This window comes from Trachurus trachurus (assembly GCF_905171665.1).
Source record: "Trachurus trachurus genome assembly, chromosome: 7".
Taxonomy (NCBI): Eukaryota; Metazoa; Chordata; class Actinopteri; order Carangiformes; family Carangidae; genus Trachurus; species Trachurus trachurus.
Genome location: NC_139901.1, coordinates 20,048,626 through 20,069,060, shown reverse-complemented (window position 1 = coordinate 20,069,060; position 20,435 = coordinate 20,048,626). Strand labels below are relative to the sequence as shown.

Below are 20,435 nucleotides of genomic sequence, written 5' to 3'. Positions count from 1 at the left end.
CGTTTAAGGTGAAATGCGAGGAAAGAAAACTATTGACCAAACAGCTTCAATTAAGGCAATGAATTGGTCCGCATGGAAATGAATGAGCGAATTTCGACTCTGGCTCAAGGCAGAGCATCAGTGTATGCATTTTAGATTTCGACAGGCTGTAGATAAGTCTATTTGTACCCTTGGGCCTATGATATTAGAAAAAACAAACAACTTTGATGGACGATTAAAGATAATCCATCTTCATTGTCAAAGAGGTCTGAAGTTTGTTTGTGTTTATTTCCACCAGCATAACGGGCATGTGTCAGTGCAGGGCGGATGAAGGAAAAACGAACCATTAAAGATGGGTTGTAACATGCTCCTCTTTTATTAGACACGCACGGTGACATTTGCTGCTGCTGCGTAATGACAGGGTGAGAGCAAGTTATCTAATCTCCTCACAATAGTGACATTACATGCAGCCTAATTTTCTCCAAGACACAGTCACAACATATAAGCACAGAAAATGTGCCCATGAACCTCCAGATCAAACGGGACATTCCTCTCGCACACAAACACGCACTGTGCAGCTCAACCAATTAGTGGGTTATCTGCTCAACATTTGGAGCACATTATCTGCGTTTAATCTCTGCATATGGAAAATTAAAGTGGATATCAGAGGATATTTATAACAGACCCATGTGGTAAACAGACTGCACCGCAAATCCAAGAGTAGTTGTGTGTGATCAGCTGAAAGACCACGAAATGATCTCTGTAGTGCTTCTCCAGAAATAACCGCTGCAGATTGGACTACAAAACCCAAACACGCATCTTCATCATATGAAGTCTCACTCAAAAATCAACCCTCTAAGGCAAAACCCTTCGTCATCAAAACTCAGACCAATCACACCAACATGATGTTCAGACAAACAAATTGTAGGATCTAGTGTTGATGAGTAGATGTCATCACAGGGAGCGGGCCTGCCGCATTGCCACAGCCTCTATTTGCCAACCCCGTCTTACAGTTCTTTGTGATAAAATGGCGGAGTAATTTTCAGTGAGATTTTCAGTGAGATGATGATCACAATTCCTTAAATTTAAAAACAGCTCCTTGAGTCTGTTCTTCGCCGTTTGAGCCTTAATCTCCTTACTGCGTTATTCAGTTTTGACTGTTAATTCCACACCCGTCAGCGTGGGATACGAATTCTTTCCAATAATTAGTTGTCATTCAAAAAAAAAAGAAAAAAAAGAAAACACCACATATTTGGGCTTCAATTTTTTTGCCAACGATGCTCAAAATGATAATAAAAATGTAAACATTTTCTAGTGAAAGAAAGTCAATACCCATTTTCTTCTGAATTTAGTTGAACAAAAATCTACAAATAAAGCCCGTAATGCTCTTTTTCTCTATATCCCACAAAAATCGTATTAATGTTTTTTTTTTAAAAGAGAGAGAGAGAGAGAGAGAAACAAGAAGATAAATCGTGAGCAGTTAGTTCATGTCTGATCATGCCAGTAGTAGTAACATGTTGAGCTTTCCGAAAGAAGTGGCAGTGTAAAAGGCTTCAGTTCCTGTGCACTACTATAAAGTGAAATAAATTGTTTTATGTGTATATGGTTTTAGGGTGAATCTGTGCTGCTCTCGGGGCTGTTTCCAGCGCTGTAAAGTCTTTGTCAGTGATGCATTCCAAGGGAGACACTCTTTCACTGAGCTGAATGAAAGTGACTTTGGATTCCAGACTGTCTCTTCCAGTTGCACTACCGCCAAAGGGAGGGGGGCTGAGAAAACAAGGGGAAATAGTGACCAGTACAAACACTGGACAGACACAGGAAAGATGCTGCCTGCGCCACTGCAGCAGACTATTGCATAAATAAGTTATTATGTTTCTTTTAGATACGCTTTTACAGAGCGTTTCCATTTTCTCTAATGATCTTACTTCCATTTCACGTCTCCTTAAACATCCATCACTATTGTTGGTTACCAAATGAATAATGAATTACTGTTAAAGGTAAAACATTGTAAATAAATTGAAGCCAGTGAGGTGGTCAGTGTGTCTATGCTATAATTTTGCGGTATGGTTCAATTTTCCCGTATGTGCTATATCAATTAGTTAAATATTTGAGCTTTATTGGAGGACAATATAATTTAATACTGAGGTTAATGGAGGATAAATCCAGGGACAGAAAATAGAGGAGTATGTGCTGACATAACTATCCGTTTCGTTAACGAGCCGAGAAATAAACTGCATTAAAGTTTCACTTGATATGTTCAGCAAAGAATATGACAAATAATTAAAGAAGGACATAAACGAGTTAAGGTCGTTAGTGGATTTCACCCAAAAATAGATTGGCCTCAATTTGCCAAATGTGATTTATAATTGAATGATGTCTGACCAGGCATTTTTGCAAAACACTCACTTTCAAGTGTTTTAGATCATACGGTCACATATTTTGATATTAGATTTCTTCTTGGTTTAAAAACCTTCAAGCTAATTGAAAAATAAAACATAGCAGACAGTTCAGCATCAGCAGCCACAAGAAGAAACGCTGCTCACATAAACTCATGGAAATCAATTTTCTGTTCTACACTTAGCTTGATTTGGAATCAGAGTAAAATATGAGACATCTATATATCCATTCAGCTCATCATGAAGCAGCTGAAGCCACTGAACCCAAGCAGACAGCTGATGACAGATGCAATACAACGCAGTCTAAAACTTTACCCCATGTTGTTTACAACCTATTCTCCCTCTAAGAGCCTCAGAAGGTTTTACAGCCCACCACAAAATAACAGCTAAGAAAGAAAACGTCTCTGCCCAAGGTATTGCAGCTCAGTTCATTTACAATGCCATTTGCGGGGACCTGGGTGACTATAGGGGGTAATTCGGCGGAAATTGTGCCCTTGATGAAGACGAACTGACGTAATCAAGGCAGTTTCTTGTTGCCGAGCCAGGAAGCCAACCCCAACAACATGAAACTACCTAAACCACGCTTCAGCTTCGCGCAAAAAGGGGTTAAATCCATGGAAAGGACAGTGCATGCAAAAGCCAAATGAGGATTAACACTATCCAGCACAAAGAGGAAAAAAAGGCGAGTACCATCACAATAAAACACTCCACATGTCTTTTAGCAACAGCCAAGCTACTTTCTCAACATTGTTTGTAGACGCATGTCTTGACTAGTTCCCTCATAAAAAACCCCCGGCTCAGCTTTAATATGCCATTGTTCTAATTCAATATGTGCCAGCACAGCGCAGTATGAAATCAGCTGTTCCAAAATGAGCAAACTTGAAAATTCAGTCACAGTGCGTATCCAGGAACACAATGCCTAAATAATCAGCAACCAACACTTTGATTTCAGCCAGCAGCAAACACAACAAATATCAGCAGCACGCTGATTAACAACTTCATGTGACTTATAGACGTGAGCAGGCATGCACCATGCGTGCCACAGGAGCTGTCAAGCCAGCTTCCCTGACAGATGTGGCATAGTTTCCAAAACAGGACGTGAAAATATTACGTAAATCTGAGTCCTACCTTCTCTTGCTTCCTGCAGACGTCTTCCCGGCATGTTTAGTTATCCACGTGTTTGCCGCGATGCTTGTTGTTATTATTGTTCCTGCAGCCGTCGCGGTCGCTGTCCCTTTTATCCACCATCTTTCTTATCTCCTGCTCCCATGCAGCTCCATTATCCCGGGTGGAGGCGGCAGCTCCAGCTTGCAGCCCAGCGGCTCGGCTGGATCCTGCACATTGCAGTCTCTACTATGTGGATTAGCCCTCCTCCACACACACCTTTAAACGCATCTTTACTGCTGCAGCACATTATATTTGCAGATCATAAAATCCACCCCCAACGCTTTCCAGGGCGAACCTGACATTAGAATTTTATGACCTTGACTTACTGTGGTCACCTGGATAATATTTAAATCAACGTTATGGTCTCTCACTTCTATTAAAACTGCCATGATCTCCTTCTCTCATCCGCAGTGTCTCACCCTCCCTCTCATTTTCACCACTATGCCAGGGGAAGGACAAAGTTGGTAATACCTTTCCGTTTCCCCTCTTTTTATTGTTTTGGAATCGTTTGCCATGACATAGCTTAATATCATCTTGTGCATGCACACTACACAGCGCGGATATGCCACAGTAACAGACACCAGGGGAAGAAGCTGTACAAGTGGCCAAACATTCATTATAGCTCAGCAAAGTGAAACTGCTTACATGCCACGAGTTATTAATACACTGTCAAGAGATTCGCCTCCTCCTTTCGTTTGGTTCATGATATCCTATAATTATCATTGCGAGGTAACAGAACCTCATTGTTCAAATGCTGCAGCAAGTGTTCACCTGGAACTCAAGTCTAGTCTGCAGGTTGCAGCATTATAGTTGATTTAGGAAGGCACTGTGTGTGTGTGTGTGTGTGTGTGTGTGTGTGTGTGTGTGTGTGTGTGTGTGTGTGTGTGTGTGTGTGTGTGTAATATCTGATTAATTCTTAAGATTACACATGCATGTCTGTATTTGTGTCTGAGTCAATACAAATGAATGTGTGAGTGTGTGTATGAGTAAGTGTATGTGTGTGAATGTGAGTATGAATTAAAAAAAAGAAAAAAAGAAAAAATCTCCTCATGAGTAGTTGTAAACAACGCTCTGCTCCCTTTCACGGCTCTCCCTGTTGAGCTTCTTGAGCTTCATGCGTCTGTTTTGGAACCAGATCTTGACCTGTCTGTCGGTCAGGTTGATACTCCGGCTGATCTCCAGGCGGCGCTCCCGAGACAGATACATGTTGAACAAGAACTCCTTCTCCAGCTCCAGCGTCTGGTGCTTTGTGTAGGGACACCGCTTCTTCCTTCCACTTTTGGCTTTCAACCAGTTTCCCGTTGTCTTCTCCACGGATAAATCATCTATCGGAGGAAGAGAAACACAGCAGTGGTCAACTGCAGCCAAATCCCGAGCAGGCATTTTGTGCAGAGATCATTATGCAGCTTCATAACCTCCATCAGCACCGGATGCTATGTACACGCCCATTTCTCTAATGCACACTGAAAACGGTTCAACTAGATCATAATGAGTATCTTATATCTTGGGTGTGGACTCTCCCTGTCTCTTAATTGAACAAATGAACAATGCCAAACATCCCACCTTTTGGTACAACTCCTACTGCTTGAAAAAATGGCTTTTGTATGATGTATAGCTATAATTAGATCAAACCAAATTAGAGTGTGTAAGCACTTCTTTTGTCTATGTTGGACCTCAGACTCTCATAAAATTTTATTACCTTTGCACACCGGAGCCAAATGAATTTTTGGAGGTTCATCCCAAAACAAAGGGAATTCTCTGCAGCGTAATACCAGATTTAGATAAATAAATAAATAAATACATAAAGACAAAGAAACAAGGCAGGTCGATAATAGCTGCGAAAATCACATTGCTGCTCATTTAGTTAATTCCTTGATTAGGTTGTGGACTCTGGGGACTAACGCCTCTGTTACACACGCACACACACACACACACACACACACACACACACACACACACACACACACACACACACACACACACACACACACACACACACACACACACACACACACACACACACACACAGGTTACAGTAATAATTACCTTAATGTGAACACCCAGTGTGTGGCCCACATTTAATCATTAGGAAAACATTTAATTTTGTAATATGGGATTAACAGGACATACCCGCACACACAACAAAACACAACACAACACAACACAACACACACACACACACACACACGCAAGCACACACTCTCAAAGAGACTGTCCTGTTGGTTTATATCTTTCAATTAAATTAAAACAAAAGCAGCTTGTTGGTCATCATGCATGAAGCTAGCTAAATCCATAAATAACACAATAACCTGGACATTTATTTAAACAAACAAACTAAAAATGGAATGTGCTATGAATAATATTACTGGAGCTGGCATCAATATAATTAGGATATTAATAATAATTACTATTATCAATTACATATACTTATAATAACAATGTTGTTAATAATAATAAATGCCAAATGTGTAGCTTAAATCAACACGAGCTCGAACGTTAAATAGTTAAAATAATTACACTGTTAATTTAATTATGATCCACATTTGTGTGAAATTCACCTAATTCTTATAAACCTCCCACTTTCAGCGTCAAGTTAAAGACAGAAATGTGCAGACGTGAACTTTTCACTGTAAATAATTATGCAGTAAACCTGGCCTGTAATTATCCTGAATTACCGTTGCGTCGAACGCACACACGTGTTAACGTATTTATGTTAATGCTTTCTCGTATGTAATACTGCTAAAGGTTCCCTGAGGTTTTTAATAAGGCAGGGAACTGTGACAAGAGCTTTTCAAGTGTGCAGCAAGAGCGTACAATTTTACATTGGCTCAGTACCAGAAATTTAAAGCGTAAAATGGTGCTGTTGCAAATGGCTACGTCCCACTATGTAAATGACCCATGTAGGAGTAGTGTAGAGAAAGAGAAAGTGAGAGAGGGAAGTGTGTGTGTGAGTGTGTACATATGAGTGTGTGAGAGCGTGTTTATTTCAATGATAACTGCCCATCTCACATTCTCACATTAATGGAAAGGTGTTAAATGCCACGGGCACCATAACCCCTGCTAGGCGAGGCTGTGAAATGCCCATACAGGCCTTCTGACTGATACCAAACACAGGTCTGCATTATTGGGCCGTGACACATCAACCTGCACACACAAGACTGGTAGAAATAATGCACGAGTGAAATAGTTTAGAGAAACGCTCCACAATTGTATCTGTGTGTGTGTGTGTGTGTGTGTGTATTGCATGAATGCGTGTGTGTACATGTGTGTTAGGGAGGAGGGCGAGGGGGAGGAGGAGGGAGGGAGGGTGGGTGGGGGGGATTAGTAGTAGTAGTCTACCTTTTAATTCCCCGTCCGAGTTATCTGAACAGCTGTCACTCTTGGCCTTCTCTTCCTTCCTGCTCTGACTCTCGTCTGCCTCTGGAAGCTCTCTCGCTGTCTCTTGCGCTGATTTGCTGCAACTTATTGTCGATTCTGCTGCTGATTCAACAGATGTCGCCAAGTGGGTCAGAGGGAAGCCGGAGGGGAATTGCTGGCCATCCTGCAGCGGCCTCTCTCCGTTGTACACCTGGAAACAGCCACTGGACGAGGCGGCAGTTTGCTCAGGCCGGCAGCTATTGTCCCCAAGCCGGATGTAAGTGGCCGACTCTGTTGTCTGCTTCCCCCTATTGCTGTCATCCTGATAGAGGCAACAAAACGCCTCCTCTTTGACGTTACCCGCTGGAAACGAGCATGGTTGTAAACACTGGGCAACAGGTTGTTCGTCCCTACTGGTTTTGGAGCCTGGGGTCCATGTGGCCAGCTGTGTTGACAGGTAGGGCGCATCCTGGAAGCCGCTGGGCGGCAGACCGCCCGCAGGAACCTCGTCTCTTTTGGAGAGTGAAGATGGTCCAACCTTCCCAATGTTTCTCATCACTGAATATCCGTACTCTGCAGCTGTGTGGATGTACATTCCGGGGTTGCTGGAATAACCCTCACCCCTGAAGGAAGATGATCCTCCCATTAAGGAATCCATCAGGAAGTTACCGGGCGCTATGTTATTCGGACATGACATTTTTGCATTTGACAACACAGTGATCGTTTGGTATGTTCCACTGGTCTGAACTACGGGATTTCTCCAGGAGAACAAGGACAGTAGGATGCTGACATCTTTTGGAGGGGGGTGCAAAAATATCAGTAACATAATTATGGATGCTGGGAGACATGTCATGTGATTTTCAGACCAATAGCGGCGTGGAAGTGGCCTTGATGCTCCAGACTGATGTGACGTCAGCGCGGTCAAGTTGGGAAACCTAAGGGAGTTTGATGGAGCAAGAGCGCCACCTAGCGGCCACACAGTGGTCAGGACAGCAGGCCCACACCAGGAGGGACAAAGGACGGCTTGCTGCAGCAGGGATTTTTTTAAAGACACCTACTACGTGGCTTTTGATTTTTTTTTTTTAAATTCCATTTAAGTAGAGAACTTCTGATTTGGAAAGAAACTGTGTTAACCCATGGTTTCTTTTTTTCTCGTCCTGGCTCCAGCGCCGCGGAGATAAAACCATCGAGGATTTGTCATAACACCATAGTGCACTGAGTCAGTTCTTTTTTGTTTGTTTTCATCGATTATCTTGGTTGTTACCACCAGTTTGGCAAGGTAAGATGTAAGCAGGTGTTAATTCAAGCAAAATAAGATATAAACTCAATGTCATAGAGAATTTAAAACTGAGAAATGAGTCAAAATGTCGACTAGATTGTAACTATTGACGCCGCGAAGACGTCTAAAAATCAAATAGGCCTATTACAGTGCTGAATCTAAGATTGTGAGATGCCCTGAACGCGTCTGTCATCCCTGTGTAGAGTTACAATAGGGCGTTTCCTGGATTTATTATGAAAACCTTTTGCTTCGGCCTGTTGTTTTATTTCCTTCGAGATTATTTATTTGCATTTATCTTCATATTGCTTTACCCCACCAGAAGTCATTAAAGAGATTAAATTATTTTTTTTCCCGTAGACGTATTACTTGACTTTAATTGCATTGGGTTCATTCATGAAGTCGAAGTTAGTTCACTCCTTACTTGAAATGTTATAAAATACTACTAAACCTACTGGTTTAGTAGAATCTGTTCGCTGGTGGATGGCAGGCCTATAAGGATATTTATCATTGTGGTGTAACAGGAAACTAATCCCACACAAGATTACGTCAAGCAAATTTCTTTCCACGTTTTTCTATTTTTTTCTCTCGTTTTATTGTTAACACAAACCATTTTACACCCTTATAAATAATTCATTGCATACCTGAGCAATTATTTTCAGGATGTTTCGTGTTCCTTCACATGTGATTTCAATGATTATCCCCACTATGTGCAATTCAGTCTTTGTGGCGATTTTGTTTTCCCCAATGATTTCATTCTTTGTGTTGACATCTCTCGCTCATGCAAATGAATGCAGGTTTTGACCATAGCCACATGCAATACTTACTATTGTTATTAGTATAATTAATAATAGACTATTAGCCATTTTCTTTTCTTTTTTACATAAACAGGCGAATCATCCCAGTTCTTCTTTTCTCACCAAGAGGTTTAGATGTTGTTAACATTTGCGCGATACTCTGAATATGCGGTCTAGGAGGAAGGTCGAAAACTTACATTTCTTAAAAATAAGTTAGTAGCAACAACGTAAACAAATACTATGCTGCAGCCGTAATCAACCAGTGGTATTTTAAAGCTAATATTGCAAATCATGAATAGCCTACTGGATGTGTTTAAATGTGCATGACATTCGTTATATGCTCAACTAACCGACATTCTGAAATATCTTGATATGATAAAGATAAGACGACTAACGTTGTGCCATAGCCCGTAGCTATCTGTTGCACACAGACAAATGTTTGTATCTAACGACCTAGTGTATGTTATTATTATGCTTTTTTTTTTTCAATTAACTTTGCATGTCAATACAACGACGTTAGCTTCGAATCCACATGATTTGTCTTTATTTTCTCACTTTAAAAAAGCACTGATGTCTTCCTGTCGTGTGCAGTGTGTTATGCCTGCAGTATTTGGCAGTGTGCTACTGCAGTCCCGCAGTTCCACTAAAGAATACAAATACTAACCCCGCTGCTGCTGAAACTTCATGAAATCCTGCGACTCTGTGGTTACAGTTTTAACAATAACACTTTGTCCAGAATCAGTTGCGGGAGATTTGACACTAAATAAATGGAACAAAGTGAAACACTGGTGCGTTTAATTTTTTATGTGAAAAATATAGTGAGCTTAGGCTACAGAGCTAAATTGATATCTTTTAAAGTTGTGTCATTTTAAAACTGCCACTAAATATTTATTGTAGCTATTGTAGAAACATGTTAAATAATGTCTTAGCATCAGCATTTTGGTCTTTTGGTGGTACTAGTAAATAAATTGGGCCTGTTATCAGCTCAGCCACTTACCAAAATATATTGGGAACTTACAGAGTCAGTTTGAACCAGTTTAACATGTTTGTTCAAATCCTAAACCACAGCTGTGCAGACAGACTTGTGCTCTTGTTGTTTCATTTGTGCGCGGCGTGCGCGCGCGCCAGTCTCTTTCTGTGTTTAGTTCAGAATCATTTTCAAAGGCAAGGGCAACATGTTTCATCAGCGTATGTGCACGGTTGGATATCTGTCTGCATTTGAATGTGAACAGCGATGTTCCAGGTCAAACCTAAACCTCTGCTCATCTTGTCATGCACCCAATGTAAGTCAAATAAATATTCAAAATAATTGACAATCCGTGTCTTTGTGGTCATTCTCCATTCCCAACATTCCCCACAATTATGAAGAAAATGTGGCCTAACATGGCTGCCTAACAGAACACAGCTGCAGATCCTTGATGCTGAATGAAAAACGTGCCTCTTCAGTTTGTGTGATTGTTGCATACACGGAAGGATAATGTGGTCATGGGTGTGGAGAACATCTTGGGTTGATGAAAGCCTTAGAAAGCCCATAATATAAAGTAGAAACTGGCATGAGCCAAGGACTTACAAGTTCTGTGGAGTTCCTGGGAAATATACACTTTTGAAGAATGATTTTTTTTTTCACCCAAGGAAAATGCTGAAATAAAGAATTATTAAGGATATTATTTTCACTCTCCATCTTTCTTTAATCCACACACACAGTCTGTCTCGTGCAGCCGAAGGACATATTAATAACCACACCTAATGTATAGCCCGGCTCGCACCACTGACACACACAAAAAAAATCTGCTTTATGACACATTCAAACCTAGCCTGCAGGCTACCTCCAACTCAGCCTAGCACAAAAAGTCAAGCACATAAAAAGAAATTACACAAGTACAACTTCGCAAGGAGCAGCGAGCTCTATATAACGCCTCTATGTTACAGGACGTGCCGAAACAGTGATGCCTCAGACCTGGCACTGTCAGGTCTCACAGATGTGACAGGTCGGGACAATATGTATTCTGATGTCATAGAGGGAAGGGGAGGGGGTTTAGGCCATGTTGGAACGTCACATATGGCACACAATAACATAATGTTGTGACATCACAGCAGAGTTTGCATTGGAATGTAAAAGTGCAACAATGTTGCAAGTTAGTTGTGTGATGTCAGAGACGGGACAGTTCTGTGGAACTTCCTTCATGATGCCAAAGATGTGACTAAGTAACATTAGTTCTGTGATATGACAACTCTGAGAGCACAGAACTGACCTTATCGTGCGTGTAGACAGTGAGTCTGAGCCAGCAACTGTCGCAATCACGTGCAGTTAAGTTGTGTGGCAGGTTACGCACAACATAACGACACAAAAGCGGGAGTAGCAAACAACCGCATCTACCCTACGTGTTGCATATTACAGAGTATATTGTGCTGATTGGTCCTACATTTGTAGATAAGAACAACAAGGCCAGAATGGGAAGCTTTCACTGTGTGTGCATACCTTCCAGCCTCCATAACAAATGCGCTCTCTGTTGCTGTTTACTCCAGGTTTCCAGGTCTATTTCTCTCATGGAAACACATGGAAGGCAGCGTTGTTTCCCCGATAAAACATTCCTACAAATCTAGTGATTTACAGATGCTTACAACATTTGTTGTCAAGTGAAACTATTTCACGGAAAACTCATTTTGATGAGGGCATAGTTTTACAAAAAGGAAAATGTTTTTTTTTTCTTCTTCTTCTTTTCTTCTAAATATGTGTACATGCTGCAGGGATATTTTTGGGTGCATTAAACCTTCAAATATTTTTTCACACAACTCCTTGCCTATGTGTAATGGAGCCTGGCCTACACACACACACACACACACACACACACACACACACACACACACACACACACACACACACACACACACACACACACACTTGACTGTGACTGTATTTTACCACGGTCTTTACACTTGTCTAAACTACAGCCCAGCACTTTCGCCTCTAAATTGTCGTCCAATTGATTGAAACCTGGAAGCTGTTATTATAAGCAGGTATAGGTGTTGAATGCTGGGCGACAGAAGGCTTGCTAGCGGGTTTCCTCATTGTACTAATCTGCAGCCACTGGGGCGACACAACTAATTTGCTGCTGGCAGCTACTTTGACATATTTTTCCAGTTGGATGTGAGGAGGTTCTGCTTTGTGTCCTCTTTCATGCTGCTGTCCACTCCATGAGCAACTGCGAATTTATGGTGCCAGAATCATGGAAGTTCTTAATTAAAACCCAAAGTGGCAACCGCCATCAAAGCACAGCGGTATTAGGCTATTACATTATTACTACTGACGACCACACCAAATATAGGCTACACATCCGCCGCATGATCAGACTGAAAACTGTATTTAAATTACGGAAAGACTGTGTAAGCACGGTGGCAACAAAAAAATGAATACCTCCCTACACATGCGCTCATGTAAATTGAAGCGTTTTGAGAGTTATTTGGTTGCAGCGATGGCAGGAGCTCGTTTTACAGCGTCGAGCTGTTTTATGGCCCTGTAGAACAGGATAGGTGCTGAGATGTGCGTAGTACACTGTAGTATAAAACCATTCAATAGCCTATAACCCCCTGATTAGTATTTGCAGACAAAAATGGAACACCCCTGCGTTGACTTCGCAATTAAAGGTTAAAAAAAACTGTAAAATGAATACATTCTTAGTCATAAATTGAGCAACAAAATTATCAGGAAATATTGCACAACATAATCGAATAAAAGTCCTAGTACATGAGAACACATTTCCCCCCCATAAGCCTCTATACAGTAACTTTTGCATTTCTATATTTATAGGTCTATATAGCTATATTATTCCAAACTGTTAAATATTTTTTATTAATGTGTTAACCTCACAATAAAAAAGAAAATGGCCTATATTATTCAGTCATTCTGGGATATATTGTTATATTATTTTAGTCGGGTTTATAGACGAGAAAGAAAAATCTAACATTTTTCAGTATAAATATACACTCCACAGTGGACCAAAAGAGAAAATGTTTTATATTTATAGCCTAGGTATTTCCAGAAATAAAATAACAAAATATTATAAATGGTTTTTATAGCATCAGATGAAAACGAGGACTCTTCAGGTAATTCTTATGATATTTTTATGCAGCCGAATGAATGAATTTTCCGTATACACTTTAGTGGCACCCTGACGCATCTTCTGCTTCCTCGTTCGCCTCATCTACATCAAACACACCGCCATTTTCCCTCACCGCAACACCCAAGTGCACAACCCAGACTGAGTCACGACAGGAGCTGCATTCCAGCAGAATGAACTGTCCTTCTGTCACACAACACAACACGAGGGAGGATGTCCATGCGACTAATGCTACTACTGAGAAAATCCCCGGAGCATTCGTCTCTCAGGAAACGTTTTCAAGATCTCGTTGAGGAAACAAAACAGTGCAGAGGCCGGGAGACCCCTGGCCCCCGTGTGGTTGATAGACAACATTTGCAAGATCCTCTGCAGCGCTCTCTGTTAGTGACGTTCTGTGTTGGAGAAACCACAAATTACCCACGTCACCGTCCCAGGGCCAAGGTTGGTGGGTGTGGCGAGAGGGGGGCTCCTATAGCCTTGATCTCCGCCAATGTGCATCGTCTTTCTTTTGTCAAAACGGCCCCCTGTCCTTCCTGATAATACACTGACATATGCAAATTGAGCCTCAGAGATCTTGAGATCCCAGATCCTGAAGAGAAAACAGATACCAGCGTATTGTTGATACAAGTAGTTTAAACCAAATAGTGGTTATCACGCGGATAAACTACCATTCCGCTTGTTTTTCCTTTTCTTTCTTTACATGCACATAATTTAAACCCCAACCAAAAACTTTAACCTTTATCCCAACCTCGGCCAAAATGACCCCAACCTTAACTAAACACTCAGAAGTTAAAACACAACCGTGCAAAACTGCATTGTAAAACCTCTTTGATCCACACTGAGCAAGCTGGGCAGGAGTCACATCTAAAGTCAGGAATCAAAGGATGGACCGACTCACACGGACTAACACACCCACGCACAAACCGTCATGTATGCACTTAAAGAACCACCCATAACGACAAGCACACTGCGACAGCCACACACCAACATGATTTTTTTTCTTTAGAGAATACAAATACAGGCCTACAGTTTATACCAACATGTTTTAAAACGCCTCATGCGTGAAAACGTATACATTTTACAAGGACAATAAAGTGTATTTACTGGGCGTGCTAAAGCTGGCAAAGTTACCTGCTGTAGTTTAATGTGAGGGGTCAAAGTTGGTCTCTGTACACATTCCATTTTCTGTTCCCACTCACTCTCATTGGCCCATTCTGCCGCTGCACACATTTCCGGGCTAAAGGGGCTCCTTGATTCCACTTTATTGCGGCGGGTTAAAGGTGAAGGCCTTGACATTATTGAAGTTCAAAGACTACATTTAATTATAAATCGTAGTTAATGCACACGTGCAATCATCATGCACATATGCTGAGTGCACGACAAACGTATAGGAAATGCGTTCACATAAGGCTCTCTCTCTCTCTCTCTCTCTCTCTCTCTCTCTCTCTCTCTCTCTCTCTCTCACTCTCACACACACACACACACACACACACTTGGAAAAAAAAGAGCATGCCAATTATGATTTCCTTCCCCTTAAGTATCACTAACACGTGGCCCAATTAGTCAACAATTATTTATTCATAACTGATGTGTTGAAATAGGTTGAAGTTTGGGGTCAGTTCGAACAAATAGACTATTATTTTAAAAGCTTAGTTATATCCGAGATGGAAAACATGGAAGTTTAAAGACGTCTTAAATATCCAAAATGTTGTGGGGAAAAATATATATAAATTGTAATAAATTAACAAAATAAGAAAATTTTATTTAAGTTGGGTAAAATATGAGCTACTCTAGAAAAGACAGGATTTAAATTGCGTTTCCTATTTTCAGGTTAGAAGAATGGCGGACATGACAGTTGTTTGTTGAGGGGTTGGGGTTTGGGTTTGGGTTGACGTTGCAGACAACATAGACCGAGTTCATGTCGAAACCTCGTGGCAGGTTTTTTTTTTCCCCCTTCGGACATCCAGTCTTGCTTGTTTACTATTTACTGCGGAAGTGAACGCCATTCCCCAAGAACAGACGGTGCAATTAAGAGAAAAAAATAGCCATTTAGTGCCCCTGTCTTTATGGTAGTGTCTAGACTACAAGAGTGGCGATTCCATTTAGTGGGCACTAAAAGAGGTTATCATTCCACTCTCCTTCTCTACATTTCGAAGATCTTAGCTTTATCTTCGTTAACACGCTTGGTACTATTCAAACACGATCCTTCGGAGTGGTGTAACCTGGAATTACCCTAAAATATGACAAGTGTAGGCCCGTCGGCACCGACCCAGGCTAATCATCAGTTTCACAATTGCCACCAAATCTACCACAGTAAATATGTGTATCATCATGAACTGGCCATCAACACAATTTAGATGTGTGCATGTTATGTATGTAGACCAGCAGTTTTAGGTTATATACGCACATTAATAAGTCGCATGTAATTTCCAAAAGTTATGACAAAGCGCAAGCAGTAAACATGATGCTGGTTCCAGACTAAACACATAGTCACCAGTAAAGGTAATTGTGATAACGACAGCACAAAAAGCACAAAGTCGGTGGGTTTTGCCTATATGTTTCTGTTTATTTCATAGGTATTATATTAATGATACACAGGCCGACAATCTGTTCCTCGTCTCTGGAATCAAAAGCACCAATGTTGGAAGCAAATAATTTAATGAGTGTTGGCGTTAAAGCTGTTGAAGTTGTAGGGGCACTGTACTGAAAAAATAGCAGCAGGGATGGGAGAAAGGAAATTCAACATACGCCTATTTACAGTCACGAATGCACATTGCATAGGCTACTCTGTACAGGGGGGGTATATTTTCACAGATTGGACGTCACAGTTCTCACTGGCGAAAACAATGCAGCCTGGAGATTTGCTATAACTTGTTCATACTCTGGCCGAGAAATAATTAGATAATGATATGCTATATACATAGACCAGAGGGACAGGGGAAGAGCTAAAAGTTGTCTGCGCAATAAGGATTCAAACTGTTTGTTACATTTGATATTATTAACAAATATGTCTATATGAACAATATAATAAACACAATGGAGAATCGTGATAAATAGGGAGACATATTCAAGAACAGAATATAAATGATTATTCTAACCATGTAGGCCTTTCTGGGGATCAGCTAGAAAATCACCGCCGCCCGCAGGGCAATAAGAAAATGGCGACTTTATCCCATGCAGGCCTGTAACTCCGACTGTCCACATTGCACTGTTGGTGATTTGGGCTCCTTTAGAAAATGCTTATGCCCACGATTACAATTAAATGAGATACGAGTAGGCCTAAATGTCACTGACCAAGACTGTGACACTCTCTGCTCCTGCTCACAATAGGGGGTTTCCAGAGAAGTACTGCAGGCGATCTCTGCTCAGCTTCTTCTCTTTCATTCTTCTATTCTGAAACCAAATTTTAACCTGGCGGTCGGTGAGGTTTAACATTCGGGATAGCTGAAGCCTTTTTTCTTTGTTGATGTAAACGTTAAAGAAGAATTCTCGCTCCAGCTCTCGAATCTGAAACTTGGAATATGGACACCTCTTCTTCCTTGTGCGAGGAGTGCCTGAAGACAGAGTAAAATAAAAATGAACAAAATCAGACATTCACGGGAAACAGCAATGACATCACATCAATTAACAACAACAATATCAACAAAAATGAACAAAATGAGGCTTTACAGCTGAGGTGGCGATGCTAAGATTTCAGTTTCAGTGGCATTAGTAATGATAACATTTCAGTCAACATTCATCAAGCAGAGTAACTGAGGCTATCAGATAAACCAGCCATAAAGAGTGTTAAATATCCGCTTCGCTCAGAGCAAATAATATCAACTTACGGCTTCTAAGTACGTGTTTATCTGTTATAAATATACAACAACAAAAGTATTTCACCGCATTATGTGCGTCACATTCCTCTGGAGCTAAACTAACAATTTACACAATCTTTTGGCAGTGGGTTGAAATGCATTGCCCTGTTTGCAATGGCCTATGCAGACCTCTGTGGCCCTATAACTTACTATCAAACAGGTGACTGGGGAAATAGATTTTTTTTATAGTTCTTTTTTTTTTGATGTGTGTGTGTGTGTATGTGTGTGTGTGTGTGGGTGTGTGTGTGTGTGGAAGAGGGACAACCATCAGCCTCAGTTAGCTTGTATCTACAGCCTGGCTGGGCTAATACAATGCACATGAAGCTAAACACTATTAGGACCTGCTTGCTGCAACAATAACCACAGCAGCAGCTAAAAAGCAAGCATTATTTTTGCACTTCATGCTAGTCATTCAAGTTAGCCTTGTGTCAGCCTGCATGCAAATCACTAGTCGACAGGTGAAATGTAAAAGGAAACCTATGGGATTTGTTTTAAAGCTGTTTGGAGCGGCTACTGAATAAATAGCATAATTTGCAAAGCTGCATTATCCTCATATGGAGGAAGCAAAACAGTCGATTCTGTAACACTGATGCATTTAGTGCCTATAGATAGATAGATAGATAGATAGATAGATAGATAGATAGATAGATAGATAGATAGATAGATAGATAGAACGCGTTTAACCGTAAAGTGTATAATACTCTGTGCAGCATGTCTTTTGCGGGCAAACCCAGTGCTAAAAGAAAATTCACAAGACGCCAAAAGCAATGTTCTGCTCAATTGGTTTTTACTCTCAACAGCCCAACGAGAAAATCCCTTAAAATGCCCAACGCAAGTTCATGATCAAAGTTAACATTTGTCACAATAGCTCTCTCTTAAAAATTTCACAGACTCTCACCATAGAGGCGTCTGTGTATAACATCCCCCTTTTTTCAAAGCGCTTTCCCATCGTAAAAATTCTTCTCGTTGCAAGAAAGAGCTTTGTAGGGTTATAATAAAATCCTTTGAATGCTTATAAAACTCCACATAAAATCTGACCGACAAAACACCGGGCTAGTCCCCTTAACCTTCCCCCATTTTACTGCTTCGGTATACCTACTCGAGTGGCTGCTCTTGCTGGCGTTGCCGTCCTTGGTTGTTGCGGAGGAAGAAGTACATGAGCCTGAATTTGTATGTTCCTCCTCATCTTCTGGATCTTTTTCCTGCTCCGGGGCTCCGGGTACGGAGGCTGTGGGCTGCTGCTGTTGTTGTTGCTGCTGCTGCTGCTGCTGCTGGGAGTCGCTTTCCAGCTTTCCCCCCTCGCCCTTTTGTAAACAATTGTCTGACTGATTGTCCGTGCTGCTGCAGTATGCGGTCTCAAAAAAGCGGTCGAAGCCTTGCGGGAGGACGTTGTTTTTCCCCACGCCGGAGTAAAAACCTGTGGAGGGGTGATTGGAGACCGGATGGGTGTGATGGTGATGGTGGTGGCTGTACACACTCTCGTTCTTCATAAGCATTTCTGTCATGGTGGATGGTGGAAGACAGTCTCTATGCACCAGATCCTCTCCCGAGTAGCACGATGCATAATTGCTTCTATGGTGCCATTTACTAGCAGGGTCTAAGCCGTATGAAACTTCCCGTACCGGCTGTACTTGAGACAGATTTGTGGAATAAGGGTAGCTGATTTGCCGGGACGGGGCCTGTGGAAGAAACGAGGAGACGGCAGAAAACTCGGGAACGTAGTAGGTGCAGCTGGGGAGGTAGATGTTGGACGCGCAGCCAGTCCTGTCCCCAAACTCGGATGTCCGGTCTTTGCGCGTCTGGGAGCAGAAGTTGCCCAGATTCACCGAGTTAAACATCTTTCTCTCTCTCGTACTCCGTACTATAGATAGATGTTTTGGATACGAGCTGCAGCAGAAGGGAAAAATTTGGGAAGGCGAGATGACGCGCAATCCGTCTAAGTCGCCCCGCAGACACGTGATCGAAAGTAGATATTGTCATATATCAATTTGGAAGAGTTGGATGTGTAGGAGTGGTTGGCTTTAGGTAAGATCGAGGAGGTTCAAACGAATAATTTTCAAACACCAAAGGCGCACTAAGAAAACCAGTAACAGATTCCTGTTTGCTGCCTTATGACAATTAGAGCGATATGTGCTGTGTGTGTTTATGTTTATGGGCTGGTGGTAGGCTAGCTTAACAGCCCCAGCTCCTTAAACAGGCATAGCACTAACTGCAGAGCGCAGCCAGTAGCTTGCATTTCATAGTATTATGGAGTGTTACAGGTAAGATTATTATTATTAATAATAATATTATTATTTTTATTATTATTAGTTTTATTATTAATAATACTAATATTCATATTATTATTATTCGAGCAGCTTACTACTGGACTGGTGGTAATGTTAATCCTTTTATCACAGAATGAGGACTCACTGATACTGTTACACACAGTACAAATCTGCATAAAGACAGTAGGATTCGCCCAGTAAGGTATACATTCTTTCAAAAGTAATCCCTCGAGCTTAATCATAGTTTCACTATTTACAAAAAGTTTCAGAGTGAATGACTCGTGTTCTACAAATCTCTGAGACTCCCCAGGATATTTAACACTGTGATTTTTGAAGTATGCAGGAGGATCTTTTCATAAAGGTTATATTAGCTCTTTGGATCCCCTTTTCATTCTTTAATAGTGGTTGCATAAATCTACGACACACATTATTAAACAGAGGTGTGAATGAGCCGGACTCATCTATTTGAGATGCTGCAACGTATTAATTCTTCATCCATTTTATTTAGTCCTTTCTCTCTTTCACCACATGAAAATCCCTGTTACACTGGACCTGAGTGAGATTACGTGTAAAGTGAAGTTGAACCACCGGTGAGGCAAAGTTGGATACACAGCATATAGGCTACACATTGACTGACTGAGCAAGCTGAAGCAATCGGCCCACTCTCATTATTCCCTTTGACTTTGGATCATAACAGAGTCTGTGGAGGAGAACTGCGCAATTCAAGTCCCAAGGTTGCTGGAGTTCCTGCAGGAATACTACCAGTGAAGCCCTGGGACCGTGCATATCCTCCAGTGGGAAAATGTTCCCTTACTACACAAGCACAAACTCAAAATATGTAATTATTCCCCACAAACTGATGCAGTCAGCATTATTCCAGTTATTGACAACACCGCCCAGAAAAAAAATCTCTGCTGCCTCTCTATAAAATATTCAGCTGATATGTTGGGCTATGATGTCTCCTTGGACTCACTATTCGATCAAATTAAATGTTTTGGTTTTGCAGCTTTTGTCTATAGGCTTCAAAGCAGAGCAACAATTTGTCTTCTTGTAAACGGCTACTAACAGGCCACTCAGACTGAGCCTATTGACCAGGCAGTATGACTGTATCCGACGTTTCCCTCTAAAATTAAATAAGTCCCAGCTGATGTTGCAAGCTGCTGTGATCATTTTATTTTCCACCAGAATGTCGACATTTATCTGTGGGTGCCTGTTAAAAAG

General features: G+C 41.3%; 2 protein-coding genes across 2 annotated transcripts; both read right to left on the bottom strand.

The window, feature by feature from the left end:
* Positions 1-4,589: 4,589 nt before the first annotated feature.
* Positions 4,590-7,611, bottom strand: hoxc10a (homeobox C10a; the record flags this gene model as incomplete). Its single annotated transcript, XM_083975430.1, has 2 exons — positions 6,882-7,611; positions 4,590-4,867 (listed from the first exon to the last, which is right to left on the bottom strand). Exons 1-2 carry the CDS (start codon positions 7,594-7,596, stop codon positions 4,590-4,592), a joined length of 993 nt encoding a protein of 330 aa, XP_083831556.1. The 5' UTR covers positions 7,597-7,611.
* Positions 7,612-15,729: 8,118 nt separating this feature from the next.
* hoxc11a (homeobox C11a) lies at positions 15,730-18,927 on the bottom strand (the record flags this gene model as incomplete). Its single annotated transcript, XM_083975006.1, is given in 3 exon segments — positions 15,730-16,644; positions 18,047-18,792; positions 18,794-18,927. Coding segments are annotated over 3 exon segments (1,113 nt in total). The 3' UTR covers positions 15,730-16,411.
* Positions 18,928-20,435: the final 1,508 nt, after the last annotated feature.